This window comes from Oncorhynchus mykiss, chromosome 19, assembly GCF_057628025.1.
Source record: "Oncorhynchus mykiss isolate SJ-2025 chromosome 19, ASM5762802v1, whole genome shotgun sequence".
Classification (NCBI taxonomy): Eukaryota; Metazoa; Chordata; class Actinopteri; order Salmoniformes; family Salmonidae; genus Oncorhynchus; species Oncorhynchus mykiss.
Window position 1 is genome coordinate 40,894,504 of NC_143040.1, and position 27,802 is coordinate 40,922,305.

At 41.8% G+C, this 27,802-nt stretch overlaps 3 protein-coding genes across 6 annotated transcripts in view; 2 read left to right on the forward strand and 1 right to left on the reverse strand.

Moving 5' to 3' along the window:
* Positions 1–1,256: 1,256 nt before the first annotated feature.
* On the reverse strand, positions 1,257–6,686 carry haus2 (HAUS augmin like complex subunit 2). 2 transcript variants are annotated; one of them, XM_021573918.3, is made up of 7 exons: positions 6,200–6,686; positions 5,790–5,914; positions 2,936–3,031; positions 2,645–2,714; positions 2,349–2,481; positions 2,072–2,180; positions 1,257–1,763 (listed from the first exon to the last, which is right to left on the reverse strand). In XM_021573918.3, the coding sequence occupies exons 2-7, from the start codon at positions 5,874–5,876 to the stop codon at positions 1,647–1,649; spliced, it is 612 nt and encodes a 203-aa protein (XP_021429593.2). In that variant the 5' UTR covers positions 5,877–5,914; positions 6,200–6,686; the 3' UTR covers positions 1,257–1,646. The 2 variants fall into 2 exon arrangements, with proteins under 2 accessions (XP_021429593.2, XP_021429592.2); XM_021573917.3 differs by having other exon boundaries at positions 6,157–6,330.
* A 4,405-nt stretch (positions 6,687–11,091) lies between these two features.
* Positions 11,092–21,884, forward strand: LOC110497657 (leucine-rich repeat-containing protein 57). 2 transcript variants are annotated; one of them, XM_021573919.3, is made up of 6 exons: positions 11,092–11,519; positions 11,854–12,087; positions 12,266–12,401; positions 12,602–12,870; positions 18,060–18,245; positions 18,768–21,884. In XM_021573919.3, the coding sequence occupies exons 2-6, from the start codon at positions 12,004–12,006 to the stop codon at positions 18,807–18,809; spliced, it is 717 nt and encodes a 238-aa protein (XP_021429594.2). In that variant the 5' UTR covers positions 11,092–11,519; positions 11,854–12,003; the 3' UTR covers positions 18,810–21,884. The 2 variants fall into 2 exon arrangements, with proteins under 2 accessions (XP_021429594.2, XP_090067136.1); XM_090211010.1 differs by having other exon boundaries at positions 11,096–11,519; positions 11,854–11,988.
* A 35-nt stretch (positions 21,885–21,919) lies between these two features.
* The window catches only part of tyro3 (TYRO3 protein tyrosine kinase), a 31,598-nt gene continuing 25,715 nt past the window's right edge, over positions 21,920–27,802 (forward strand). Inside the window, exons 1-2 of one of the 2 annotated variants that reach the window (XM_021573920.3) lie at positions 21,920–22,551; positions 27,251–27,434. In XM_021573920.3, coding sequence (XP_021429595.3) covers positions 22,497–22,551; positions 27,251–27,434 — 239 coding nt within the window. In that variant the 5' untranslated portion in view covers positions 21,920–22,496. The remainder of the gene's footprint in view (positions 22,552–27,250; positions 27,435–27,802) is intronic. The other variant, XM_021573921.3, reaches the window with a different exon arrangement.

Below are 27,802 nucleotides of genomic sequence, written 5' to 3' on the forward strand. Positions count from 1 at the left end.
TTTCAAACTTCTTCCATTTAAGAATGGAGGCCACGGTGTTCTTGGGGACCTTCAATGCTGCACCTCGACACAATCCTGTCTCGGAACTCTACGGACATCTCCATTGACTTCATGGCTTGGTTTTTGCTCTGACATGCACGGTCAACTGTGGGACCTTATATAGACAGGTGTGTGCCATTCCAAATCATGTCCAATCAATAAAATGTATCATAGGTGGACTCCAATCAAATTGTTGAAACATCAAGGAGGATCAATGGAAACAGGATGCACCTGAGCTCAATTGAGTCTCATAGCAAAAGGTTTTACTTATGCAAAGAAGGTATTTTTGTTTTTTATTTTGAATACATTTACAAAAATGTCTAACAACCTGTTTACACTTTGTCATTATGGGATATTGTGTCTAGATTGCGGAGGATTTTTATATATTTAATCAATTTTTAGAATAAGGCTGTAACGTAAAACTCAAGGGGTCTGAGAACTTTCCGAAGGCACAGTACATAGTGAACAGCAAGGAAACAGATTGTTACATTCACTTTATTGCTTTTGGCTCTGACTCTACGGCTCTCACAGTCAGACTGTAGTTATGATAGATGGGAAGTTTAAATAATGTTTTCATTTGCACTGTACAAGTGTATCTGTCTGAATTTATGGATATTTTTCCAACTCTGCTTTAGTCTATTTGTGTATTTCAGTTGTGTCCACAAAGTCTTGGCAATAAAGTAGGCTCTTCACTAGTATTTTCCCTCTCTTGTCCTTATTCTCATCTCAGTAACACCCATCAACAATGGAATTATGTGTGTGTTTGATAGTTAGAGAGAGGAAAGTGTAATTCAGAGTCCACAGACGAGACAGCCCCATTGTTATTTTGTTGTTGTTGTACTTTTACCCCTCTTTCTCCCCAATTTCGTGATATCCAATTGGTAGTTACAGTCTTGTCCAATCGCTGCAATTCCCCTAAGTTCCGACGTCAGCTTGCAGACGCCTGGCCCACAACAAGGAGTCGCTAGAGTGCGATGGGACAAGGAAATCCCTGCCAGCCAAACCCTCCCCTAACCCAGATGACGCTGGACCAATTGTGTGCCGCCTCATGGGTCTCCCAGTCACGGCCGCCTGTGACACAGCCTGGGCTCAAACACAGGTCTGTAGTGACGCCTCAAGCAATGCGATGCAGTGCCTTAGACTGCTGCGCCAATCGGGAGGTCTCATTGTGACATAGCTACTCGGCTCCATCGTCCGCAGGGTACGCACAGTCCAAATATTAACAAGATAGATTTATTTACAAAGATAGCATTAGTTAGAATCAAAATTAACATAAAAAAGCACATTAAGGGGAATGTTGTAAAGTAACACAACACCCATTCTCTCTGAATGAGACATTTGTCAAACATTTTCAGAACACATAATCCTCGTCATGTATAACTGACAAATGTCCATTGAAGCGTTCTGAAAGGTTTGACTTTGGTTGCGTCCCGATTCTCCACCCTTCTCCCAAAGTGTTTACTTGCACACTCCAATTTAAAATAATGGATTTGAAAGCAGTGGATTCATGTAAACATTGGCTGTAGGGAGTTTCCACCCTTGTTGAATCCATGACAGGCAAGTGCACACTTCAGGAAAAAGGTGAAGAATTGGGACTCACCTTGCTCTCAGGTAGTGATGTCATTGATGGAAGTGCTGCTGTTTTGACTTCTCCACTGTAGAATCTGTTTAGAGAGTCTTTCCACCTCTGTCACCTGGGCTAGGAGCTGAGCTATGCCATTGTTCTGAGAAAGAGAGAGTACAATGTATAAAATTAACATGAACAATCACAGTACAGTATTAACAATAACATGGGCCATTCTGGCTCAGACAATGCTTACTTACTACCATTAGCTAGTATAAATTCAACAACCTGAAAAGTGTTATTATTCTGGGGTAAGGGGTAGGCTTGTAAAATAGAGGATAAAAAGGGGTCAAGAGGAAGATACTGTACAAAACGTAGCTACATGCATTCTACTGAACACAACCCATGGCAGTTTAGGACTTGCAATACATCTGGCCTGGGGATAGGGTTTTGACTGAAAGAACTCACCAGATTGCTCATGGAATCATCAATGGTGGGAATAGAACGAACAGTGCTTATCTTTGCCTCCAAGTTCTCAATGAAGTCCACCACCATCCTCATGACCTCCACCACATATCTATAAAACAGGACCATCATTCCTCTGTTAACTGGGAGAATACAATTCAAAAAGGTACACTCAGCAATATAACATCACAAAAACATCAGGGCATCTTCCTGTGTACAGAATTCAAGAATATTGTAAACACAGTGTTGTCAGTGCATGCAAAAATAAAAGTTAGCTCACCTGTGAAGATCTGCCTCTACGGGCAGGTTAGTCTGACACAGTGGTTTCATCAGTCTTCGGCGCAGGCTTGCCTGTTCTCTCAGCACATCTTGCAGATGGGAGGTGAATTGCTGCAATGATGTAAACCTTTGACCTATAAGAAACACATTCAATTATTAATTTATGACCAGACAATTACATCAGTCTGGCTGTCCCTCCAAACATTAAACATGTTTGTATCTGACAATGTTGCTACATACTACCTACCTTTTGAATCTCAAGACACCACAAAGGAAAAGTACCACATCCCCACTTACTCAAATAAAATTTGTGAGTGACATCTGCGCTTTCTTTTTCCAACTTCAACAACTCCATTTCTAGATTGATCTAAAACAAATAGAACTAAGTTAGGTAAATGCATATCTCTGCATCAAACAGGACAGGTGTCTGGCACCAAACCAGGATTGTAGTCACTAGGCACCAAATGGAAGAAAACGGACTGGAACGGGGAGGGACTACCTGAACATGTCCAATAAACTTGTTTTCTTGCTAAATGTATTGCTATTATGTGCACTAATTAATACAAGAATACCTGTTTGTAACGTTACCTTGTCAAGCTCCCGTTCCATAGTGATGAGCTGTTCAGCTTCCAGGAGATGTGGGGAAAAGACGTGGGGTTCTCTAGGGACAGAATCAACATCCTCCTGTAAGGAAAGAGACTCTTAGTGTGATGGCCTAGGATATCGGTAGAAAAGCAACTACAGTGCATTCGGAAAGTATTCAGACCTTCACTTTTTCCACATTGTTGCATTACAGCCTTATTCTATAACGACAAAGCATACCGTTTTTTATTACTATTATTATTTTTTTTTTTTACAAATATCATATTTACATGAGTATTCAGACCCTTTACTCAGTACTTTGTTGAAGCACCTTTGGCAGCGATTACAGCCGCCTCGAGTCTTCTTGGGTATGACACTACAAGCTTGGTGCACCTGTATTTGGGGAGTTTCTCCCATTCTTATCTGCAGAGCCTCTCAAGCTCTGTCAGGTTGGATGGGGAGCGTCGCTGCACAGCTATTTTCAGGTCTCTCCAGAGATGTTTGATCGAGTTCAAGTCCGGGCTTTGGCTGGGCCACTCAAGGACATTCAAAGACTTGTCCCGATATAACTCCTGCATTGTCTTGGCTGTGTACTTTGAGTCATTGTCCTGTTGGAAAGTGAAGTGAGCCCTCAGTCTGAGATCCTGAGCGCTCTGGAGCAGGTTTTAATTGAGGAGTGCTCTGTACTTTGCTTCGTTCATCTTGATCCTGACTAGTCTCTCAGTCCCCACAGCATGATGCTGCCACCACCATGCTTCACCATAGGGATGGTATTGGCCAGGTGATGAGCGGTGCCTGGTTTCCTCCAGATGTGAGGCTTGGCATTCAGGCCAAAGAGTTCAATCTTGGTTTCATTCGACCAGAGAATCTTGTTCTTCAAATCAAACCTTATTTGTCACATGCGCCAAATATAAAAAGTATAGACTTTACTGTGAAAATGGTCTGAGAGCCCTTTAGGTGCCTTGTGGCAAACTCCAAGTGGGCTGTCATGGGCCTTTTACTGGAGTGGCTTCCATCTGGCAATTCTACCATAAAGAATTGGTGGAGTGCTCTGGAGCTCTGTCAGTCCTATCGAGTCTCATAGCAAAGGGTCTGAATACTTATGTAAATAAGGTATTAAAATGTGGAGAAAAAAAATCTAAAACCCGCTTTTGTCATTATGGCGTAGTGTGTGTGGATTGATGAGGAAAAATAAGGCTGTAACGTAACACAATGTGGAAAAAGTGAAGAGGACCGAATACTTTCCAAATGCACTGCATGCACTCTTCTTCAAGGGTACCCAAACAACCCTCCTAGAGATGGCAACATTCTCAAATAATTCTGCTCCAAAAATATTATCTAATTAAGCTATAAGGCCTAAGGAGGTTTTGGTATATGGCCAATACACCACAGCCAAGGGCTGTTCTTATGTATGACAACACGGAATGCATGGATCCAGGCCCTCGGGGGGGTTTGTGGTATATAGCCAATATACCATGGCTGAGGTGCCTTATCACTTTTATAAACTGGTTATGTAATTAGACCAATAAATCTTATATTTTTTGTCATACCAATGGTATACGGTGTGATATACCATGGCTTTCAGCCAACCAACATTCAGGTCTCGAACCACCAGGTTTATAACTAAGCAATAAGGCACGGGGTGTGGTTTATAGCCAATATACCACAGCTAAGGGCTGTTCTTAGGCAAGATGCATTGCGGAGTGCCTGGACACAACCCTTAACCGTGGTATATTGGCCATATACCACAACCCCCTGAGGTGCCTTATCACTATTATAAACTGGTTACCAATGTAATTAGAGCAGTAAAAATACATGTGTCATAAACGTGGTATACAGTCTGATATACCACTGCTGTCAGCCAATCAGCATTCAGGGCTCGAACCACCCAGTTTATAATCTCTGTTATACCAAGGTGTAGGTGTGTTTTGCACCAGGTGAAAGTTGATTGCATTCATTTTGGGTCCTGGTAGTATATGATGGGAAGTTAAGATCTTTTTACTGACTCTGATATTTGACTCATTCAGTCAAAAGAACAAATCTTTCGACTCATTTTGTTCATTTGAGTCAGTTATGCCCAGAGCACGCAGGACCCCCTGCCCATGAACATAAAACTCGAAAGGCATGATTCTACAAGCCTCTCGTTTATGTATTTTAACAAAGGTGGCTTATTGGAGCTGTCATTTGTGACTGAGACTCGTAAACGTGTTTAAACAATGCACATGTGTTGATTGCTAGGCATACCAATAAGATTGTCTTGATACTTTTGAAACGAGGTCTAGTTGGGGTGGGTATAATTTGTGGAACGTTCCAACAGGAATCTGTTCCAAAAACGTAAAGTACAAGGTTGCCAACAAACAACGCATACAAAGTAGCATGATCAATTCACCTAGCTGCCGAATAGGCATAAACTCGCCACGTAGTTTCTTCTTCACGTTTGTCCATTGGCTACCAGAGTGAGGACAGACATTTTTCGGAATAAACGTGGTGAGTGAAACACTTTGAAATAGCACACTTCCTACCCGGTATCTTATTCCGCCGCGATACAACTTTGTATGGGTTGTTTGTTGGCAACCTTGTTATTTACGAAGTTTTTGGAACAAATTCCTGTTGGAACGTTCCACAAATTATACCCACCTGTCTAGCTGTGGCCGCAACCAGACTAGATTGTGAACGACTCTTTGCGGAATGTATTTGTTGACTGCAGTGAGAGTGATAAGCAGCGCAAAGTCTTTTGCGAACTGCAGGCCCCCAACGATTAGTTCTCGAGTTCGAGTCGATAACATTCCATAATAAATTAATTACATTCACTCTTGCCCGATGAATTAGTTAAAAACACTCCTGCTCGGCATGCACTCACCTGGGAAAGAACACCCGAGGCGACGCATCTGGTCAAAAGACTTGCAACTGGTGTCACTGAATATGGAGCAATGTCCCACGGATTCATTCGTAAGAGCGGTGGGGTCAACCTTGGAAAATATGTAGCTGTAAAAAAAGCAAAGATTCGTACTCAATATAACAAGCGAATCTAAGTTAGCTAGCTAACGTTATATAGAACGTGGCTAGTTAGTGTCCATTAACGTTACACACTCGGATTCGCAGAGGCTAGCAATGTTGTGCTAGCTAACGTTACTGTTAGCTAACTGAGAAAGCAACGTTTGTCTACGTTAAGATAGAAAACCTAATTTTACCACATTCCCACAACTACTAGTTTAGTATATAGTTACCCATATACACCAACATTTTACAGTGTAAGTCCATTTGTCTTACCAATTTTCGACCAAATATTTTTTTTCAAATTTAGCCCGCGGATGTTGTTCCTTTGGTGAAGAAATTACTTCCGGACTTCCCGCTCTAACTTTACTGTAGTGATGTGCAGTTCACGAACGATTCGTTATTTTTGAACGACTCCTTTTACTGACTCAGGTCATGATTCATTTTTCTCAGTGACTCGCTCATTTTAGTCGTTCGTTTGACCTGAGTTTGCTAGATGATACGCTCCTCCGGCAGCGGCTACAGAGATGGTCTCCCGACTATGGCATATGTTTTGAACTAATTGATCGGGCATGGTGCAAGAGTGAATGTAATTAATGTATTGAATGTTAAGGACACAGCCTCGAACTCGAACTAATCGTTGTGGGCCTGCAGTCCGAGAAAGCCCATTGCGGTGCTTATCACCATCAAGCAATGCTTTCCGCCAAGAGTTGTTAACAATCTAGTCTGGTTGCGGCCTCAACTAGACTCGTTTCAAATGTATGAAGACAATCGTATCTGTATGCCTAGCAATCAAAAATATGCATTATTTAAACACGTTTACAAGTCTGTCACAAATGACAGCTCCAATAAGCCACCTATGTTGAAAGACGTAAACGAGAGGCTTGTAGAATCATGCCTCTCGAGTTTTAAGTTCATCGTTCGCAGACAAGGGGTCATGCGTGCTCTGGGCATAACTGACTCAAATGAACAAAATGAGTCGAAAGATTTATTGTTTTGACTGAACGAGTCGAAAAGATCCGAACTTCCCATCACATTGCTGCCAATACACAGAGCCGGCAAATGTGGGTCAGTTCGTGTAAAAGAGACGGCTCATTTAGCTCCCAAAAGGCTCTTTGTTCAAAATGCTTAACAATTAGTGCTGAGCTATTAACCAATATTTCGCTTTTTTGGTTCTTAAACAACTCATTTACCGACTTCTGTTCAATTACTTGAATTCCATTTATTTTTTTATATGTGATCCCGACGTGCCGTTTCTCTAAAGAGAAATCAAGTCAAGAACTCTAGTTTCCATTAAGCGAATATTCAACCTAGTTCAGCGCAGAAATGTAGTAATTAAGCATAATCCGTTGCGCCATTATTTCCGGCTAAAGAGATTTAGACAACGCGAAGCGAGAGGTTTCACTCGCCAAAATTAGTCCAAAATAAACCCAATGCGTTTCTATGGGTTTATTTTGGACCTGAGCTTGTCGCCTGCCTTCCGCTTTTGGGACACCGACTCACATGATCGTCTCGTCATTGTTCACAGATCTCTGGACTGATACACATTTACGCATGCTAAATTCTGTAAAATACACACGAGAGGTGAATTTAGCCTACACAACAGAACGACGAAAGGGACAGACAGTTCGTGAAAGTATACCTTATCTACTTTGAAGAACTAGTAAAAACAAATAATAGTCAGACAGCTCTGCAGTACAATAGGCAGGCTAGCTAAATAGGATGACTAAAGACAGTATTTCCATGTTTTATTTAATCATTTAACCAGGCAATTCAATTAAGAACAAATTCTTATTTACAATGACGGCCTACCAAAAGGCCTCCTGCGGGGATGGGGTCTTGGATTAAAATATATATGACAAAACGCACATCAAGACAAAAGACAACACTACATAAAGAGAGACCTAAGACAACAACATAGCAAGGCAGCAACACAACACAACATGGCAGCAGCACAACATGGTATCAGCACAAAACATGGTACAAACATGATTGGGCACAGACAACCGCAAGAAGGTAGAGACAACAATACATCATCCAAAGCAACCACAACTGTCAGTAAGAGTGTCCATGATTGAGTCTTTGAATGAAAAGACTGTCCAGTTTGAGTGTTTGTTGCAGCTCATTCCAGTCGCTAGCTGCAGCGAACTGAGAAGACAAGCGACCCAGGGATGAATGTGTGCTTTGGGGACCTTTAACAGAATGTGACTGTCAGAACAGGTGTTGTATGTGGAGGATGAGGGCTGTGAGGCCATAAGAGGGTTTTTATAAATAAGCATCAACCAGTGGGTCTTGCAACGGGTATACAGAGATGACCAGTTTACAGAGGACTACGGTGAAATTATGTGTCCTATAAGGAAGGAGCATCGGTGGCAAATCTGATGGCCGAATGGTAAAGAACATCTAGCCGCTCGAGGGCACCCCTACCTGCCAATCTATTAATGACATCTACGTAATCTAGCATGGGTAGGATGGTCATCTGAATCAGGGTTAGTTTGGCAGCTGGGGTGAAAGAGTAGCGATTACGATAGAGGAAACCAAGTCTAGATTTAACTTTGGCCTGCGATTTGATATGTGCTGAGAGAAGGACAGTGTACCGTCTAGCCATACTTCCAAGTACTTTTATGAAGTGACTACCTCAAGCTCTAAACCTTCAGAGGTAGTATTCACACCTGTAGGGAGAGGGGCATTCTTCTTATCAAACCACATGACCTTTGTTTTGGAGGTGTTCAGAACAAGGTTAAGGGTAGAGAAAGCTTGTTGGACACTAAGAAAGCGTTGTTGTAGAGCATTTAACATAAAATCCAGGGAGGGGCCAGCTGAGTATAAGACTATCATCTGCATATAAATGGATGAGAGAGCTTCCTACTGCCTGAGCTATGTTGTTGATGTAAATTGAAAATAATGTGGGGCCTAGGATTGAGCCTTGGGGTACTCCCTTGGTGACAGGCAGTGGTTGAGACAGCAGATGTTTTGACTCAGGGATGCAAACTAGTCACCTTTCGGCGGAATTCGCCGAAATTGGCATTGTTAATTATCTTGCTAGCTGGATCGAATTATCCATTAGAAAACTGTTGAGCAACATTAGCCAATTTAGCTGAACAAATAATTGAGTTTAAAGTTAGGCAGCTAGTTAACATTACAACATCAGATGAGCTAACATTAATAACCTAACCAATTCGCTATAGTATTAACTGGTATACGACTCCTTGCCATTCCTCAAGTTCTAAACTTTAGTTGCTTACTGGACCCTGGCAATCTATGTGAAATGTTAACTAGCTAATGAACTAACTACTATATATGAACTAATATTTTCCCTTTACAGTATGTGGTTAATTTTAAGAATGAGAGAATTAGGTGAAAATGAGGCATTGCTTGTTTAACAAGTGGATTCAGGGATTAAATGTAACGTTAGCTGGAACTGGGCCTAGCTTAAACTGGATGTCACTACAAGCATTTCACTACACTTACAATAACATCTGATAACCATGTGTTTGTGACCAATACAATTTTATTTGAGATGAAAGGAACACCACACACTTTTCCTCTTTCTCACTTTTTCAACACAGTGGATAAAATGGGGTATGCCAGCTGAAAGAGATCAATTATGCCAACAACGGGTCTCATGCTCTGCTTCTGACACATTGTAGAACAGATGTCCACAGGCAGAAAGTGTACAATGTAATAAGACATTGCTTTTGTTGTGTTGAACTTGACACAGAGTAACACGTGTGTGTGAGTGAGGAAGATTATTACATTTTTTAGTGAATGTTTCAGTGAACATTTTTTTTTTTGGTGCACTTGATCGATGTCTACTATAGTGCCCACTATAATAGAGCAAAAATAAATGCCTGTTTCATTCTATTTCTACTTTAAGATGTTTTTTCCCCAAGTGCAATATTTAGATGTGTGTGGTCACAAGTGTTCTATTATATTTTCATTTAACTAAGTCAGTTAAGAACAAATTCTTATTTCCGGGGAACAGTGGGTTAACTGCCTTGTTCAGGGGAAGAACAACAGATTTTTACTTTGTCAGCTCTGGGATTTGATCCATGACAGTTTAGGGATCTGATCCAGCAACCTTTCAGTAACTGGCCCAACGCTCTAACCACTAGGCTACTTCATGTCCCTATTATAAAGGCTGTCGTGGCTAACTGTTATATTAGTGTATTGTTTTTTTTCTCTGGACTTGTCATTTGCAGTAAAGTCTAGGCAACAAATAACATTGGATTGGTTTTCTTAAATTTTTTAGCTGCGAGTTAGGTTCACATTAACCACTTTTTATTTTGCACACAGATACTGATCATGTAGATCATATAATTTGTTGTTTAATTAGTTAAAACCTGCATTTCAAGAAAGGATCCAGCCTGTCATAAGAAATTAGCATTTTAAAGCTGATATATAAAAAATAAAAATGTTATCCCTCATAGCAGGGATTTTTTTTGCATGTTTCAGTGTAAAAAAAAAAAAGTATCACCTTTTTGGGCCCTCACCAGTTTGCATCCCTGCTTTATACACTGCACTCTTTGAGGGGGGTAGTTAGCAAACCAGGCCAAAGACCCCTTCATAGACACCAATACTCCGCTGGCCCACAAGAATAGAATGGTTTACCGTATCAAAAGCTTTGGCCAAGTCAATAATAATAGCATCACAACATTGCTTAGAATCAAGGGCAATAGCGACATCATTGAGGACCTTTAAGGTTGCAGTGACACATCCATAACCTGAGTATTGGGTAGTACAGTATGGGGAGCACATAATGTTAGATTATCTGACTGCTACTGCCTGAGCAGAGATGATTACTTTAAGGAATTAAATATAATATACACAACTGATATTTTTATTTCATATTTTTATATTGATGTCTACCTGACAGAGACAATGGAATATTTTCAATGCTTTGGCAATGAATGTTCACTATTTCTGGTTTAGGAATTCCTAAAATCATTGTAACGTCATTATTTCATTAAATAATCCAACTGAAATCGGATAATTTTTTAATAGTCAAATATAAACCGACCTCAAAAAAACAATAAACCCTCTGCAATATTAAACATCGACCTAGAAGTTCTAGACCCACGAAGAAAATGAAAATATCCAATGTATGTCAGATTGTGAAATTCGCGTTCAAATACTTTTTTTACTGACCAAATTATTCGATTTTTTTTACGCAATACAAAAAAAAAAAGAAAATTCAGCGTGGACCAGATTGACGCGCTCCCCATTATTTATTGTTCATGCAGTCAGGATACACCCTCTATAGATAATTATTGTGTAATTTATCTGCAGCAAAAAAGAAATTGCTCAAAAAGCAGTAGTACCAGTATGCAAATCAAGGAGCCGAATGAACGGCTTTCTTACGGATGCATCCAAAAGATCCGTTCACGAACGACCCACCACTACAAACTGCTGGCTTCCCAGCGACATGTTTGTTGTTCGAGATGCAGGATTAGCCACAGTATGTCCTAGGCGACTAGCTAATTGTTTAGGTTTGACTAGTCCAACAATCCTCATAGTTATATGTTCCTAATATGTTAGTTACCATTTGCAGATACGTAATTTACTGCACGAGAAGGACTTCAAATCAGCCCGCAAGGTAAGTAACGTTATCAGTTAGCTAACTACTGTAAACAAATCCCAGTTGGTCTTACTCGCTAGCTATGCTAACAGTATCCTCCAAATATTTACCATAATTTGGGAAAATTGTATTTGAAAGTACAGATAACGTTATTACCCTTTGCTAATAGCCATAGTACTTCTAAAGTCAATAATTTGCATGAACGTCTCAAAGTTTGCCTTGGACAGTCAGTAGTAAGATCGCTAGCAGCAATGGCTAACCAACTTCTGACCTCATTGTCCTTTCCTTGCTTGTCAGCTAATGCCTAATGGCCTACAGCCGTGATGAATACAAAATCAATTATCTCTTTCAGGGGCCACACTGAAAACCAAGTAGCAGGCAGACCCACATTATCTGGCACCACCATCATAATAATAGGTTAGATAATTACAAGTGTGTGACTTACTGTCGAGTTGAAGACCATCACTTCGGAGGACCGCATCACCAGGTAACTACAACAAAGATGGGGAACAATGCAATCAAAGCCCATTTGGAGAACTCACAGAAGACTGGGATCTTTCAGCTGACAGGGAAAGGTCTTCCCGAGGTAACAGTCATATACACACACACACAGAGCACATCCTATAGTCTGACTGTTAAAATGTCCACACTCCACAACAGCCTTATAACGGGTGCTTTGTTTATTTAGCTGAATTCCATTCAGTTGTGGTTTTTGTCTTGGACGGTTTGAAAGTATGTATTTTTTTGCCGCTAATGTATTTCAGTTCCCAGAGGAGCTCCAGAGGTTGACTGGAAACCTGCGGACTGTAGATCTGTCCTCCAACAAGATCGAAGTGCTACCTGCTGCCATAGGAAACTTCCTTCAGATGAAGAGTCTGACTTTAAACTGTAATAAACTCAGTAAGTGGTTGTTGCATCCTCAACGTTACCGTCTGTCATACGACAGCATCTGTTGACAAATTTTCTAAACTTTGCTTTTACTGAATAATGAATGACCATTACTGGCATTGGTTATTTATGTGCGTTCATCTGCTTCAATCAATCTCTTTAGCTAGGCTATGAATTAAGTGTGTGTGTGTGTGTGTTTTGTGTGTACACAGCAAGTCTCCCAGATGAAATTGGAAAGCTGAAGAAACTAGAGACTCTTATGCTGAACGGGAACCACCTGACGCAGCTCCCTATCACTGTAGGACAGCTGAAAGCGTTGCGCACCCTCAGCCTGTCAGGGAACAAATTCCGGGAGTTTCCTGCTGGCCTTGGCTCCCTACGACACCTGGACGTTCTGGACCTGTCCAGGAACCACATCCAGGCGGTGCCTGCTGAGGTGGCGGCCTTGCAGGCCATTGAGATCAATCTCAACCAGAACCAGGTAATCAGGTGTTTATTGGTGCATCTCAAATAGCACCATATTTATTCAATCAATCACATTTATTTATAAAGCCCTTTTTACATCAGCCAATGTCACAAAGTTCTGTACAGAAACCCAGCCTAAAACCCCAAACAGCAAGCAATGCAGATGTAGAAGCACGGTGGCTAGGAAAAACTCCCTTAAGTCTAGAACCTAGAGAGGAACCAGGCTCTGAGGGGTGGCCAGTCCTCTTTGGCTGTTCCGGGTGGAGATTATAACAGAAAATGGCCAAGATGTTCAAATGTTCATAGATGACCAGCCGGGTCAGATAATAATAATCACAGTGGTTGAAGAGGGTGCAACTGGTCAGCACCTCAGGAGTAAATGTCAGTTGACTTTTCATAGCCGATCATTCAGAGTTAGAGACAGCAGGTGCGGTAGAGAGAGAGTCCAAAACAGCAGGTCTGGGACAAGGTAGCACGTCCAGTGAACAGGTCAGGGTTCCATAACCACAGGCACAACAGTTGAAACTGGAGCAGCAGCATGACCAGGTGAACTGGGGACAGCAAGGAGTCATCAGGCCAGGTTGTCCTGAGACATGGTCCTAGGGTTTATCTCCTCGTGAGTGAGAAATAAATAAATATATACACTTAAATTCATAAATATTGGAGGCTGAGACAGGAGGGGTCGGGAGACACTGGCCCTGCCCGACGATACTACCGGACCAAACAGGCAGCACATAACCCCACCCACTTTGCCAAAGCACAGCCTCCACACCACTAGAGGGATATCTTCAACCACCAACCTTACTACCCTGAGACAAGGCAGAGTATAGCCCTCAAAGATCTCCTCCACGGCATGAACCCGAGGGGGGTGCCAACCCGGATAGGAAGATCACCTCAGTGGCTCAACCCACTCAAGTGACGCACCCCTCCTAGGGACAGCATGGAAGAGCACCAGTAAGCCAGTGACTCAGCCCCCGTAATAGGGTTAGAGACAGAATCCCAGTGGAGAGAGGGGAACTGGCCAGACAGACAGCAAGAGTGGTTCGTCGCTCCAGTGCCTTTCCCTTCACCTTCACACTCCTGGGCCAGACTACACTCAATCATAGGACCTACTGAAGAGATGAGTCTTCAATAAAGACTTAAAGGTCAAGACTGGGTCTGCATCTCTCACATGGATTGGCAGATCATTCCATAAAAATTCATCTCTATAGGAGAAAGCCCTGCCTCCAGCTGTTTGCTTAAAAATTCTAGGGACAGTAAGGAGGCCTGCATCTTGTGACTGTAGCGTACGTGTAGGTATGGATCAAATCGGACAGATGGGTAGGAGCAAGCCCATGTAATGCTTTGTAGGTCAGCAGTAAAACCTTGAAATCAGCCATAGCCTTAACAGGAAGCCAGTGTAGAGGCTAGCACTGGAGTAATATGATCACATTTTTTGGTTCTAGTCAAGATTCTAGCAGCTGTGTTTAGCACTAACTGAAGTTTATTCTGTGCTTTATCTGGGTAGCCTGGAAGGTAGAGCATTGCAGTAGTCTAATCTAGAAGTGACAAAAGCATGGATTAATTTTTCTGCATCATTTTTGGACAAAGTTTCAGATTTTTGCTATGTTACGAAGATGGAAAAAAGCTGTCCTTGAAATATTCTTGATATGTTCGTCTAAATAGAGATCAGGGTCCAGAGTAACGCCGAGGTCTTTCACAGTTTTATTTGAGATGACTGTACAACCATCAAGATTAATTGTCAGATCCAACAGAAGATCTTTGTTTCTTGGGACCTGGAACTAGCATCTCTGTTTTGTCCGAGTTTAAAGTACAACATTTGCCGCCATCCACTTCCTTATGTCTGAAACACAGGCTTCCAAGGAATGCAATTTTGGGGCTTCACCATGTTTCATCGAAATGTACAGCTGTGTATTCCCTACATTTACATTTTAGTCATTTAGCAGACACTCTTACCAGAGTGACTTAGTGACTGTATTTATCTTAAGACAGCCAAATATCTCAGTCATAGTAAGTACATTTTTCCTCAATTAACTTGCTATCAGCAAAGTCAGTGCTAGTACGGGGGGGATCAGGTGCGAAGTTCACAAAAGGAGATGAGGGGTGCTTTGAGATTATTTAAGACACTATTTGAAGAGGTAGGGTTTCACGTTTTCAGAAGATGGGCAGTGAGTCTGCTGTCAGACCAAGGTATCGGAAGTGGCAGAATGGAGTACTCTGGGTTTGAGCATAGCCTGAAGGTAGGGAGGGGCTGTTCCTCTTGCTGCTCCATAGGCAATTACCATGGTCTTGTAGTGGATGCGAGCTTCAACTGGAAGCCAGTGTAGTATGCGGAGGAGCGGGAGAACTTGGGAAGGTTGAACACCAGGTGGGTTGCGGCGTTCTGGATAAGTTTCAGGGGTTAGATGGCACAAGCTGGGAGCCCAGCCAACAGCGAGTTGCCTTAGTCCAGGCGGGAGATAATAAGTACCAGGATTAAGACCTGCGCCACTTCCTGTGTGAGGTAGGGTTATACTATACAGATGTTGTAGAGCATGAACCTGCAGGAGCGATTTACTGCTTTGATGTTTGCAGAGAATGTCAGGGTGTTGTCCAGGGTCACGCAAAGGTTCTTTGCATTCTGGGAGGGGGACAGCGTGGAGTTGTCAACCGGGATGGAGAAGTCTTGGACCGGGCAGGCCTTCCACCCGGGGGGAAGAGCAGCAGCTCTGTCTTGTTGGGGTGGAAGGGCTGACATCCAAGCTAAAATATCTGCCAGGCACGCAGAGATGCGTGTCACCACTTGGGTGTCAGACGGGGGAAGGAGAAAAGTAGTTGAGTGTCATCTGCATAGCAATGATAAGAAGGACCATGTGAGGATTTGATGGAGCCGACTGACTTGGTGTATAGAGAGAAGAGGAGAGTGCCTAGAACCAAGACCTGGGAGACACCAGTAGTGAGAGTACGTTGTGCAGACACAGATCCTCTCCATGTCACCTGGTAGGCGCGGCCTGCCAGGTAGGATGCAATCCAAGCATGTGCAGAGCCTGAGACGCCCAGCCCTGAGAGGGTGGAGATGAGGATCTGATGGTTCACAGTATTAAAGGCACTGTGAAGCATCAAACGGAGAGAGTCCGCTTTGGCAGTGTGGAGAGTCTCCGTGACCTGGAGAAGAGCAGTCTTGGTTGATGTACCGTCTTGAACTGGTTAAGGTCAAGAAGATCGTTCTGAGAGGGATACCGAGAGAGTTTATCAGAGGCGGCACTTTCAAGTTTTTTCGAAAAATAAGAAAGTGATTCCGGTCTGTAGTTTTTGATGTCAGAGGGGTTGAGTGTTAGTTTCTTGAGGAAGTGAGGGATTTTGAAGTAAGAGGGGACGCAGCCAGTAGTCAGGGATGAGGAATGGGAGACGGTCTCTAGAGATGGTCTGGAGGAGGGGATGGGGCCAAGTGGGCAGGTTGTCAGGCTGACAGACTTCACAAGTTGCAGGATTTCATCTGGAGAGAGATCAAGGTATAAGGTTCTGTGTGAGTGGGACCGGTGGACTCAATAGGCTGAGTGAATGAGGAGCGGATGTCGTCTACCTACTTTTCAAAGTGGTTGACAAAGTTGTCCGCGTAGAGAGAGGGGGTGGATGATTAAGGAGTGGGGAGAAGGTGGAAAATAGTTTCCTAGGGTTAGAGGCAGAAGCTTGACATTTTGAGTGACATAAAGTGCCTTTAGCAGCTAATAGATATAGTGCACCAATTTTAACCAGGTACCTAATCTACAGTACCAGTCAAAAGTTTGGACATACCTACTCATTCCGGGGTTTTTCTTTATTTTTGACTATTTTCCACATTGTGGAATTTGTCAGATGTGGCAGGGCCTGCAAACTATTACAGGCTGCAAAGGGAAGCACGGCCGCTAGCTGCCCAGTGACACGAGCCTACCAGACGAGCTAAATCGCTTCAAGGCAAGAAACACTGAGGCATGAGAGCATCAGCTGTTCCAGACGACTGTGTGATCAGCCGGCGTGAGTCAGACTTTTAAACAGGTAAACATTCACAAGGCCGCTGGGCCAGACGGATTACCAGGACGTGTGCTCCGGGAATGTGCTGACCAACTGGCATGTGTCTTTACTGACATTTTCAACATGTCCCTGATTGAGTCTGTAATACCAACGTGCTTCAAGCAGACCACCATATTCCCTGTGCCCAGAGCACTAAGGTAACCTGCCTAAATGACTACAGACCCGTAGCACTCTCGTCCGTAGCCATGAAGTGCTTTGAAAGGCTGGTAATGGCTCACATCAACACCATTATCCCAGAATGGTCCAAACACACCAAGACAGTCGTGAAGAGGGCATGACAAAACCTTTTCTCCCTCAGGAGACTGAAAAGATTTGGCATGGGTCCTCAGATCCTCAAAGGTTTCTACAGCTGCACCATCGAGAGCATCCTGACTGGTTGCATCACTGCCTGGTACGGTAACTGCTTGGCCTCCGACCGCAAGGCACTACAGGGGATAGTGCGTACGGCCCAGTACATTACAGGGGCTAAGCTGCCTGCCATCCAGGACCTCTACACCAGGTGATGTCAGAGGAAGGCCCTAAAAATGGTCAAAGACCCCAGTCATAGACTTCTCTCTGCTACCGCATGGCAAGCGGTACCGGAGCACCAAGTCTAGTACCAAAACGCTTCTCAACAGCTTTTACCCCCAAGCCATAAAACTCCTGAACAGATAATCAAATGGCTACCCGGACTATTTGCTTGTTGTCCAGCCCCCCTCGCCAACTCATCTTTTACGCTGCTGCTACTCTGTTTATCATCTATGCGTAGTCACTTTAAGTATACATTCACATACATATTACCTCCATTAGCCTGACTAACCGGAGCCCCCGCACATTGACTCTGTACCTGAACCACCTGTATATGGCCTCACTACTATATGGCCTCACTACTGTTATTCTCACTGTCACTGACTTATCTATTGTTTACTTAATATTTTTTATTTTTTTAAAATTAAATAGCACTGTTGGTTAGGGCTTGTAAGTAAACATTCCACTGTAAGGTCTAAACCTGTTGTATTTGGCGCACGTGACAAACATTTGATTTGTAAATACATTTGAGAGAAGTAAGCTTTTTGTGCATATGGAACATTTCTGCAATCTTTTATTTCAACTCATGAAAGATGGGACCAACACGTTTTTATGTTTTTGTGCTGTGTATATAAATGATGATCCCAGATTTCAGTGGTGTCTGTGGAGGTGTCCACCTGCCAGAGGCTGAAGGTGCTGAGACTGGAGGAGAACTGTCTGGAGCTTACCTCCATCCCTGTGTCCATCCTCACCACCTCCCAGGTGTCCCTGCTTTCCGTGGAGGGCAACCTGTTCGAGGTGAAGAATATGCGTGACCTGGAAGGGTATGAGAAGGTGAGTCGTGAAACAGATGCTTGTTTCTTTGACATTCAGCCCGCTGCTAAATGAATGATCAAGGTTAAAGCAAGGAACAGTCAAGCTACTGCTCTATGCTGTCTTTAATATCGATTGTAAACAAAACAGCTCATGCGTTTTAAAACTCAACTGTTTTAAATATCGTTCCTCCCCATGGTTGACGTCATTTTTGTGAGCAGCGTAGAAACAAATACTGTTTCTAAAGTGGTGTTCTAGCTAAACAATAATGGGATTTCCTGTTCAATGTTGAGAAGGATCAACTGAAGAAAGTTGTGGTTCAGACTGCTATTCTTTTTTTAGTCATAATCCCTGCACTTGACATAATCTGTGGTCAAATATAGCCCCAACCATTAAATAGGACCACCTGCCTATTATCATACTCAAATTAGACCACCATTCAGTTCTTACTCAAAGGGCGTATCTTATAGTTCTCATTTTGTCTGTGGTGTCGCAGCCTCAGATGTGCCTATTTGTTCATCTAATTTGTTGTTTACCCCACAGTACATGGAGCGCTTCACTGCAACCAAAAAGAAATTTGCCTGAACAATAGAAAGAGAGCATCCCCCTGAGTCCAGCTTGTGATCTACCCTCAAGCACCCTCTCTAAGTGGTTGTGGTGTACTACAGTAAATATGGCTTCTGCACTGCTGCGGCAACAGGTTACAACGGAGAAGGACCACTGTAGAGAAGGACTGATCAGGAGCATGTTACAGGACTGCGTATGAAAACAACAGGACACCATTGATGGTGACAGAGAACTATGTGAACGATGGACAGTGCACTCACTTTAATGATATTCATAAATTGCATATTGAATACTTAGCTATTAATTTCTGACCGAAATGTTGTCTTTAGTTATTTAACCGAAGCAGGTTATGCTTGTAGTACATTCGTGGCCAAAAGTTTTGAGAATGACACAAATATTTATTTTCACAAAGTCTGCTGCCTCAGTGTCTTTAGATATTTTTGTCAGATGTTACTATGGAATACTGAAGTATAATTACAAGCATTTCATAAGTGTTAAATGCTTTTATTGACAATTACATGAAGTTGATGCAAAGAGTCAATATTTGCGGTGTTGACCCTTCTTTTTCAAGACCTCTGCAATCTGCCCTGGCATGCTGTCAATTAACTTCTGGGCCACATCCTGACTGATGGCAGCCCATTCTTGCATAATCACTGCTGGGAGTTTGACAGAAATGGTGGGTTTTTGTTTGTCCACCCGCCTCTTGAAGATTGACCACAAGTTCTCAATGGGATTAAGGTCTGGGGAGTTTCTTGGCCGTGGACCCAAAATATTGATGTTTGGTTCCCTGAGCCACTTAGTTATCACTTTTGCCTTATGGCAAGGTGTTCCATCATGCTGGAAAATGCATTGTTCGTCACCAAACTGCTCCTGGAAGGTTGGGAGAAGTTGCTCTTGGGGGATGTGTTGGTACCATTCTTTATTCATGGCTGTGTTCTTAGGCAAAATTGTGAGCCCACTCCCTTGGCAGAGATGCAACCCCACACATGAATAGTTTCAGGATGCTTTACTGTTGGCATGACACAGGACTGATGGTAGCGCTCACCTTGTCTTCTCAGGACAAGCTTTTTTCCGGATGCCCCAAACAATCGGAAAGGGGATTCATCAGAGAAAATGACTTTACCCCAGTCCTCAGCAGGCCAATCCCTGTACCTTTTTATAGAATATCAGTATGTCCCTGATGCTTTTCCTGGAGAGAAGTGGCTTCTTTGCTGCCCTTCTTGACACCAGGCCATCCTCCAAAAGTCTTCGCTTCACTGTGTGTGCAGATGCACTCACACCTGCCTGCTGCCATTCCTGAGCAAGCTCTATACTGGTGGTGCCCTGATCCCGCAGCTGAATCAACTTTAGGAGATGGTCCTGGCGCTTGCTGGACTTTCTTGGGCGCCCTGAAGCCTTCTTCACAACAATTGAACCCCTCTCCTTGAAGTTCTTGATGATCCGATAAATGCTTGATTTAGGTGCCACCCTTTTTGTGCAAAGCAATGAGGATGGCACATGTTTCCTTGCAGGTAACCGTGGTTGACAGAGGAAGAACAATGATTCCAAGCACCACCCTCCCTTTGAAGCTTCCAGTCTGTTATTCGAACTCAATCAGCATGACAGAGTGATCTCCAGCCTTGTTCTCGTCAACACTCAGACCTGTGTTAACGAGAGAATCACTGACATGATGTCAGCTGTTTTTTTTGGTGGCAGGGCTGAAATGCAGTAGAAATGTTTTGGGGGATTCTGTTTATTTGCATGGCAAAGGGGGACTTTGCAATTAATTGCAATTCATCTGATTTCTCTTCATAACATTCTGGAGTATATGCAAATTGCCATCATACAAACTGAGGCAGCAGACTTAGTGAAAATTAATATTTGTCATTCTCAAAACTTTTGGCCACGACTGTACATTGTGCTAAAATGGTCTCTACTGGTGCAGCGGTCTAAGGCACGGCATCTCGGTACTAGATGTGTTCCTACAGACCCTGGTTCGAACACGGGCTGTATCACAACCGGCCATGATCGGGAGTACAATAGGGCGGCGCGCAATTGGTGCAGCGTCGTCCGGGTTGGGGGGGGGTTGGCTGGGGTAGATTGCCCAAGTCTTACTTTTTTGTCTATAAGAGACGGTGCCGGTGGGGAACCAGTTGAATGAAAGCTGTAGTACAGAGTTACAGAATGTCAAAGCAGTGCACTACATAGACCCAGAATGAGAGAACTCCTTTATGCACAGAGGCTTGCTTATTCTGTGGATCTGGAATGGGCAGCCCAAGTTTTCTAGGGTCCTGGTAATTTATTTTCAGTTGAGGAAGGTTCCGCATCGGCAAGCCGCACACACAACACGCGGGACCAGAGCTTATTTTTTTTTTTATGCTGGGAAAGAATGAAGAAAAGCACAGCGTTTAATGTAAACCAATCCATTCGACTCTTAGCAAGCATACTCTTTTATTTAATTATTCAATTATTGCTAGTCTTATTATTTGGACTTGATTTGTATTATTTATTATCTTCAGTTTCTGTTGAACACATCCTCACAATTTTTCTAATTTAACTCTAAATAACTTGTCATTGTTTTTTGAAAGTGTGATCATATCAGATAAACACAAAATATGACCACCTCTACTTTTCTCATTTTGACCCGCAAACACGTGTTAATGGATCCTCTTCACATTATTTCGTCTGACAAGGGCCTCTGCATCTCAACCTGTATTACTAGATTGACAACAACCTCAGAGGTCCTTTCTATGAAGGAGGAGCTCCAGCAGGCTGTCATTAACAAGAAATATAACTTAACATCAGGTGTATGTATGGAAGTGAACTGTAACAGAATACTCTCCATGAGTTATGCCAATATACTGTACTAACAGATTTACCTAACTTTAATGTTTCCTTTTACTGCATTTATTAATGTTTCTATTTAATATTTCAATTGAGTTTGTTTCCTTAAATCGGATTCGATTTTGTTGCCATCCTAGCTTTGTGCGCGTGTACAGTAAAAAGATCACTTCACATTAGATTGTCACAACCTTATTTTTGTGTACTACTTGCAGTAACCTAATATACTCTGCAACTCATTACAAATTTTCCCATTAAATACAATTGCTTTTACAATTGCCTTTGTCTCTGTAGGTTCAATAGGTGTTACACGAACAGATTTCTCACTAGGCGGCAGTCATGCACATTGACATTCCTCAGGACACTGACCGTTTTGTCCAGAGGCTTATTCACTACGATAATTCTGTTGCAAAACGTTTTTCTAACGGAAGCAAACGGGGGATCTAACTCAATTTGTCCAATGGAAACTCGTTTTCGTTATACTTTTGGAGTAAAGGATTTATGTTGCAATTCAACCGACGTAATGAATACACCCTGATGTAGTAGGAGGCTAGAAAAACAACGTGTAAATCACCATAGACGGAGTCCACGTCAACTTATCTGAAGAAGTGTGGTCGGTTACTTAATGAGGGAAAAGAAAACAACATATACTTTGTTTATCATCCCGGACAGGACTTTACTGGTATTTCGGTCTTGGTGAATTGTATCAGCGCGCCTGGTTGAATTGTTCCCTATAAATCTCAAAGTAGTGACTTTCTAGTGCGGAAACCTACTTTGGAGTCACTCCCCGAAGGGACATGTAGCTCAGGGCTTCGACTGTTCAAAACTTCGGAATTCGTAGATTTGTGAATAAGAGGCTCAAACTGTGAACCAGATGTTGAAAAGATGACCATTTATCTTTGGATCATACTCTTGGCACAAAGTAGTAGAGCAATCCATGGTAAGTTTGAGTAATTATCCCTTGACTGCACGACTACTTATCAGAAATGTCTAATTAGGTTATACTTTGATTAGTTTATTGAACTCCGTTTCGCGTATATGTTTGTCAACAACGATCGATGTTATTTCAGTGGTCGATAGTCCAAAACAAGGGACCAAGTCCACCGCTTAGGTTTTCTGCACACAATTGAGTGCTAGTGTAGGGGTTTCTCTTTCCAAATGTTACAGTATGACTTGTAACAACGTTTTTTAAATAGGGCACAATAACAAGGGAAGAGTCTAATCGTAGCCAGGGATCGGCACATATTTCTTCCTAAGATTAGGTAATTTGCTTATTCCCCATCCAGACCTGGGTCCAAAACTTTCGGACAAATACTCAAGTATTTGAGATGTTTATTTGATTTTCGGCTTTGCTTTTTTGGGACTATTATATTGGCTCCAAATATTTAAAAGGGACTATTTTTTACATAAGCCTAGCAGGGATCATCAACTAGATTCAGTCGCGGTGTCGATTTGTTTTCTGGAGTGGGTGGTCGACATAATTACAAATATTTTGTAGACTGCAAAAATACCAAACAGATATAATGTTTGACTAAAACATAATCATTTCAAACCTTGCTTACATGTGTATAAGATCACGTGCCTATCTATTATGAGTGGGAATACTTGGTAACAGATTACTTAAATTAAAATCACTTGGAGCTGATTTCCTGGTGTTTTTACAGTCTTATGCCCCCCCCCTCCCCAATTGTAAAAAAAAAATGTGTGTATATATATATATTTTTAACATGGGGGGGGGGGGCAAATTAATCCACCTGGGGGCCAAATGCCGGTTGCCAGTTAGGGAGCCCTGGCCTACAGTATGCATTTGACCCAAGTATTTTCCATAGGCCTGTCTAGGCTATTTGACCCAAGTCTTTCCCCACCCCCACTCCCCTTTTAAATGAATATAGTAGTGAAATCAGTGGTCTGGACATTCAATATAATGATAACGTTCACTCTGCTTGTAGAATTTAAGGTAGTGCTTCATTTACCTGCTTTTAGCAACACAAATGTATTGCTCCAAACTGTATAGGGTTGCACAAAAACAGTCAGCGGGAAACCAGAAATGAAATACAATTCCATTTCAACTCACTGTGCAGGTGGGCAGAACGCTTGGTCATTATGATGGGGGGAATTTGAGACAAAATATCTAAAAGATCATATTATTCAACAGACTTTTCAAACATGGGTCTGATGTAGACCAACTTCCTCTCTGCTTACCTCTTGTCAAAATAAAAGTCCTGCACGTGTGCCATTTGTGGACACAAATTGAATAACTTGTGGGGACTTTTATTTTGTGGGGGACTTTTAAAGCAAAGGCTTCTTTTTTTTTGTCAAGCAGATGGAAAAGGGGTTTAGAAAACATCTACCAGATAAAGTCTTAAAATGCATTAGAAATACATCAAAACACATTAATGTTGAGGTAAAAGACCGCTGCCAACTACTATCTACACTTGGGCCTGTATTTACTTTAGGATAACATATCTGGCTTCTGTACATTTAAGAAACATTGCGCTCTGTCTTGTAATTCCATTTCCAAAAACCCACATATCTGTCAGATATATTTTATAATTTCTCTCACTGAGGAGGAGGGTGGATAATGAAAGTTCACAGAAGTAACAAGTAAAGTTAGATATACCAACAGTGAAGAGGCGATTGCGGGATACTGGCCTTCTAGGCAGAGTTGCATAGAAAAAGCCATATCTCAGACTGGCCAATAAAAATAAAAGATTAAGATGGGCAAAATAACACAGAAGGCCAGCATCCCGGAGTCGCCTCTTCACTGTTGACGTTGAGACTGGTGTTTTGCGGGTACTATTTAATGAAGCTGCCAGTTGAGGACTTGTGAGGCGTCGGTTTCTCAAACTAGACACTAATGTACTTGTCCTCTTGCTCAGTTGTGCACCGGGGCCTCCCACTCCTCTTTCTATTCTGGTTAGAGACAGTTTGCACTGTTCTGTGAAGGGAGTAGTACACAACGTTGTATGAGATCTTCAGTTTCTTGGCAATTTCTCACATGGAATAGCCTTCATTCCTCAGAACAAGAAAGACTGATGAGTTTCACAAGCAAGGTATTTGTTTCTAGCCATTTTGAGCCTGTAATCAAACCCACAAATGCTGATGCTCCAGATACTCAACTAGCCCTAATGAAGGACAGTTTTATTGCTTCTTTAATCAGAACAGCAGTTTTCAGCTGTACTAACATAAGTGCAAAAGCTTTTTCTAATGATCAATTAGCCTTTTCAAATGATACACTTGTGTTGTGCTCTCCTTTTTATTTATTTTTTAAGTGTTCCACTCCTCTAGCCAGCACCTCGCCTAAATAGGTGTTTCTTTCACCTCAACTTGGATAGCAAACACAACGTGCCATTGGAACACAGGAGTGATGGTTGCTGATAATGGGCCTCTGTACGCCTATGTAGATATTCCATAAAAAATCAGCCGTTTCTAGCTACAATAGTCATTAAAAACATTATCAATGTCTACACTGTATTTCTGATCAATTTGGTGTTATTTTAATGGACAAAACATGTGATTTTTTTTCAAAAACCAGGACATTTATAAGTGACCCCAAACTTTTGAACGGTGGTGTACATGTTTTTGCTGTTTGTTCTTTTGTTATAGAACTGAAAAGATTTGAGTCTTGGTTTATCTCCATTTTGGATGGGTAGCTTTTGTGTTGTTCAGTGTGTGCCAATTTTCCCAGAAGTGGTTCGATTCTTCAATTACACTGAGCTGATTGATTTATTTAGATTTTTTCTCAGTGGAAAAAGTAGCCAATTGTCATACTTGAGTAAAAGTAAAGATGCCTTTAATAGAAAAAGTCACCCAATAAAATACTACTTGAGTATAAGTCAAAGTATTTGGTTTTAAATATACTTAAGTATCAAAAGTATAAATAATTTCAAATTCCTTATTAAGCAAACTGGACCATTTTATTTTTTATCTGTGAATAGCCAGGGGCACTCTCCAACACTCAGACATAATTTACAAACAAAGCATGTGTTTAGTGAGTCCGCCAGATCAGAGGCAGTAGGGATGACCAGGGTTGTTATCTTGATAAGTGTGTGAATTAGACAATCCCCAGTAGGCCGTCATTGTAAATAAGAATTTGTTCTTAACTGACTTGCCTAGTTAAATAAAGGTTACATTTGAACTGTTAAAAAAATTACATTATTTTCTTTTGGAATGTAGTGAAGTAAAAGTAGTCCAAAATAATACAGATACCCCAAAATACGACTTAAGTAGTACTTTCAAGTATTTTTACTTAAATACTTTACACCACAGTTTTTTCTTAGTGTATTTCTTTGTTTTAGTGTTCCACCAAAGTGAAGGCGTAGGCCCAGGTTTTCTGTGTTTTTGGTTGGCTCTGTTTCTCAATGTGTTTCTTAGGGTTTTGCATTCTTCATCAAACCATTTGTCATTGTTCATTTTCTTAGGTTGTCTGCTTGACATTTTTAGATTTGATAGGGAAGCTGAGAGGTCAAATATATAGTTTAGACTTTCTACTAACAAGTTTACACATTCGCTATTGCAGTAAAACGTTTTGTCTAAAAGGGATTGGATTTGTTGTTGCCCAATTGTTTTTTTTTGTTAGGTTTCTACACTACTTTCATTCTATCTATAGCGTTTCTTAATACGACGTCTGTTTCACAAGTTTGGACAGTACAGTACAAAAAACTTTATTATAGTTCAGTAGAGTAAATAAAGTAGATTATAGTCCTGTACACTAGAGAAGAATAGAGTGGTTGTACAGTACACAGTAGAGCACACTACGGTATACTATAGTGTACTGTACTGAACTCTACTGTGCTGTTCATGTGAAACATTAACATCCTATGATTGATTCAGATTTGGTCCGGACCAACCAAATTTGGTCTTGTTTGATGGCGGAGCTCATTAAAATAATATCCAGTGTATAGAATAATTCCCAAATATTCAAAAGATGATATTGCATATTTCTACCTTTTTTGTGTACGTATTTATGATACATCACCATGAAGAAAATGAAATTCATATCCCTTATGCAGCTCTGTGTAGTAAAGATCAGGGACCCATGATGAAATTATATTACGGCAATTCTGTTACCGAATGTAAATCCACGTCACTTACTGTAGTTCAATAACCAAAATATATTTTTATAACTCAAGCTTTCATGCCATACCTGACTCTCCATTATTTTTGCAGACATCTTTGAGTTGTAAGTCAGAGCAGATATTTAAGAGTTTTTGGAAAATGTGGTTACATAAAGAAAATTGATTTTTACAGAAATTCTGTGACCAAACTTTTACATCTGCACAGTTCTTCCAGTGAATGTGGTTTTGTGACATGTTCAGTTGTGTGGTTTCTTAAACGTTGAAATCAATGGTTTTTGTTTGGCATACATTTTAAGTGAAAAGTCAGCCGCGGCAATTGTTACCATGTAATATGCTTTACCATTTTGTCGGCTACCTTTTCAGGGGTATCCAGTTAGCTTTCCTGTAACGCTCACTACTGCTTGTGTGTTGGAATCTGACGTAGCCTTAGATCCCATCCATGATCTTTTCTTCCACACCATTTTAAAGTAGTGAAGGACGAAGTAGAAACAACCACAATGAGCTTAGGCTAATAATCAGTGACTCATTGAACTCTGGTGTGTCCTGACCTTTGACTTCTAGGACTCCTGTTCACCAAGAACCCCACCAACCTCACAGTAACCCAGGGCAACACGGCTCGCCTGGGTTGTTGCGTCGAGGGCCTGAGTGAGCCGGAGATCGTGTGGATGAAGGATGGGGAGAAGCTGTACAGCACAGACCAGATGTACATCCCCATCGAGCAACACCACTGGGAGACCTTTCACAGGTCAGCGCTTTGGTTCAGTCTCCTACTTCATTGTGAGAACATAATGTTGAACTTTTATCTTTTCTGTCACTCTGGCTCTTGTGGGAAGAGCAAGGATTGGTGAGTGATGCTTCAGTTTAGATTTCTAATCATTGTTTAGGCAGATGGGTATAGACAGTTCTACCAGATGGAGTAGAGTACCTAAGCACATAGAGAGATTGGATTTCACACTGCTGTAATCAGTGCATTTCACCAGAAATCATTTGGAGGCTGTTTTTGCAAAGCGTCATCATTATCGCAAGGAAACTAACCTTTCCTTGGAGTGTTGCAAAGCACTGAGCTCACCATCACCAGATCAGCTTCACAGGAGATTAGTAGATATCCAGTTA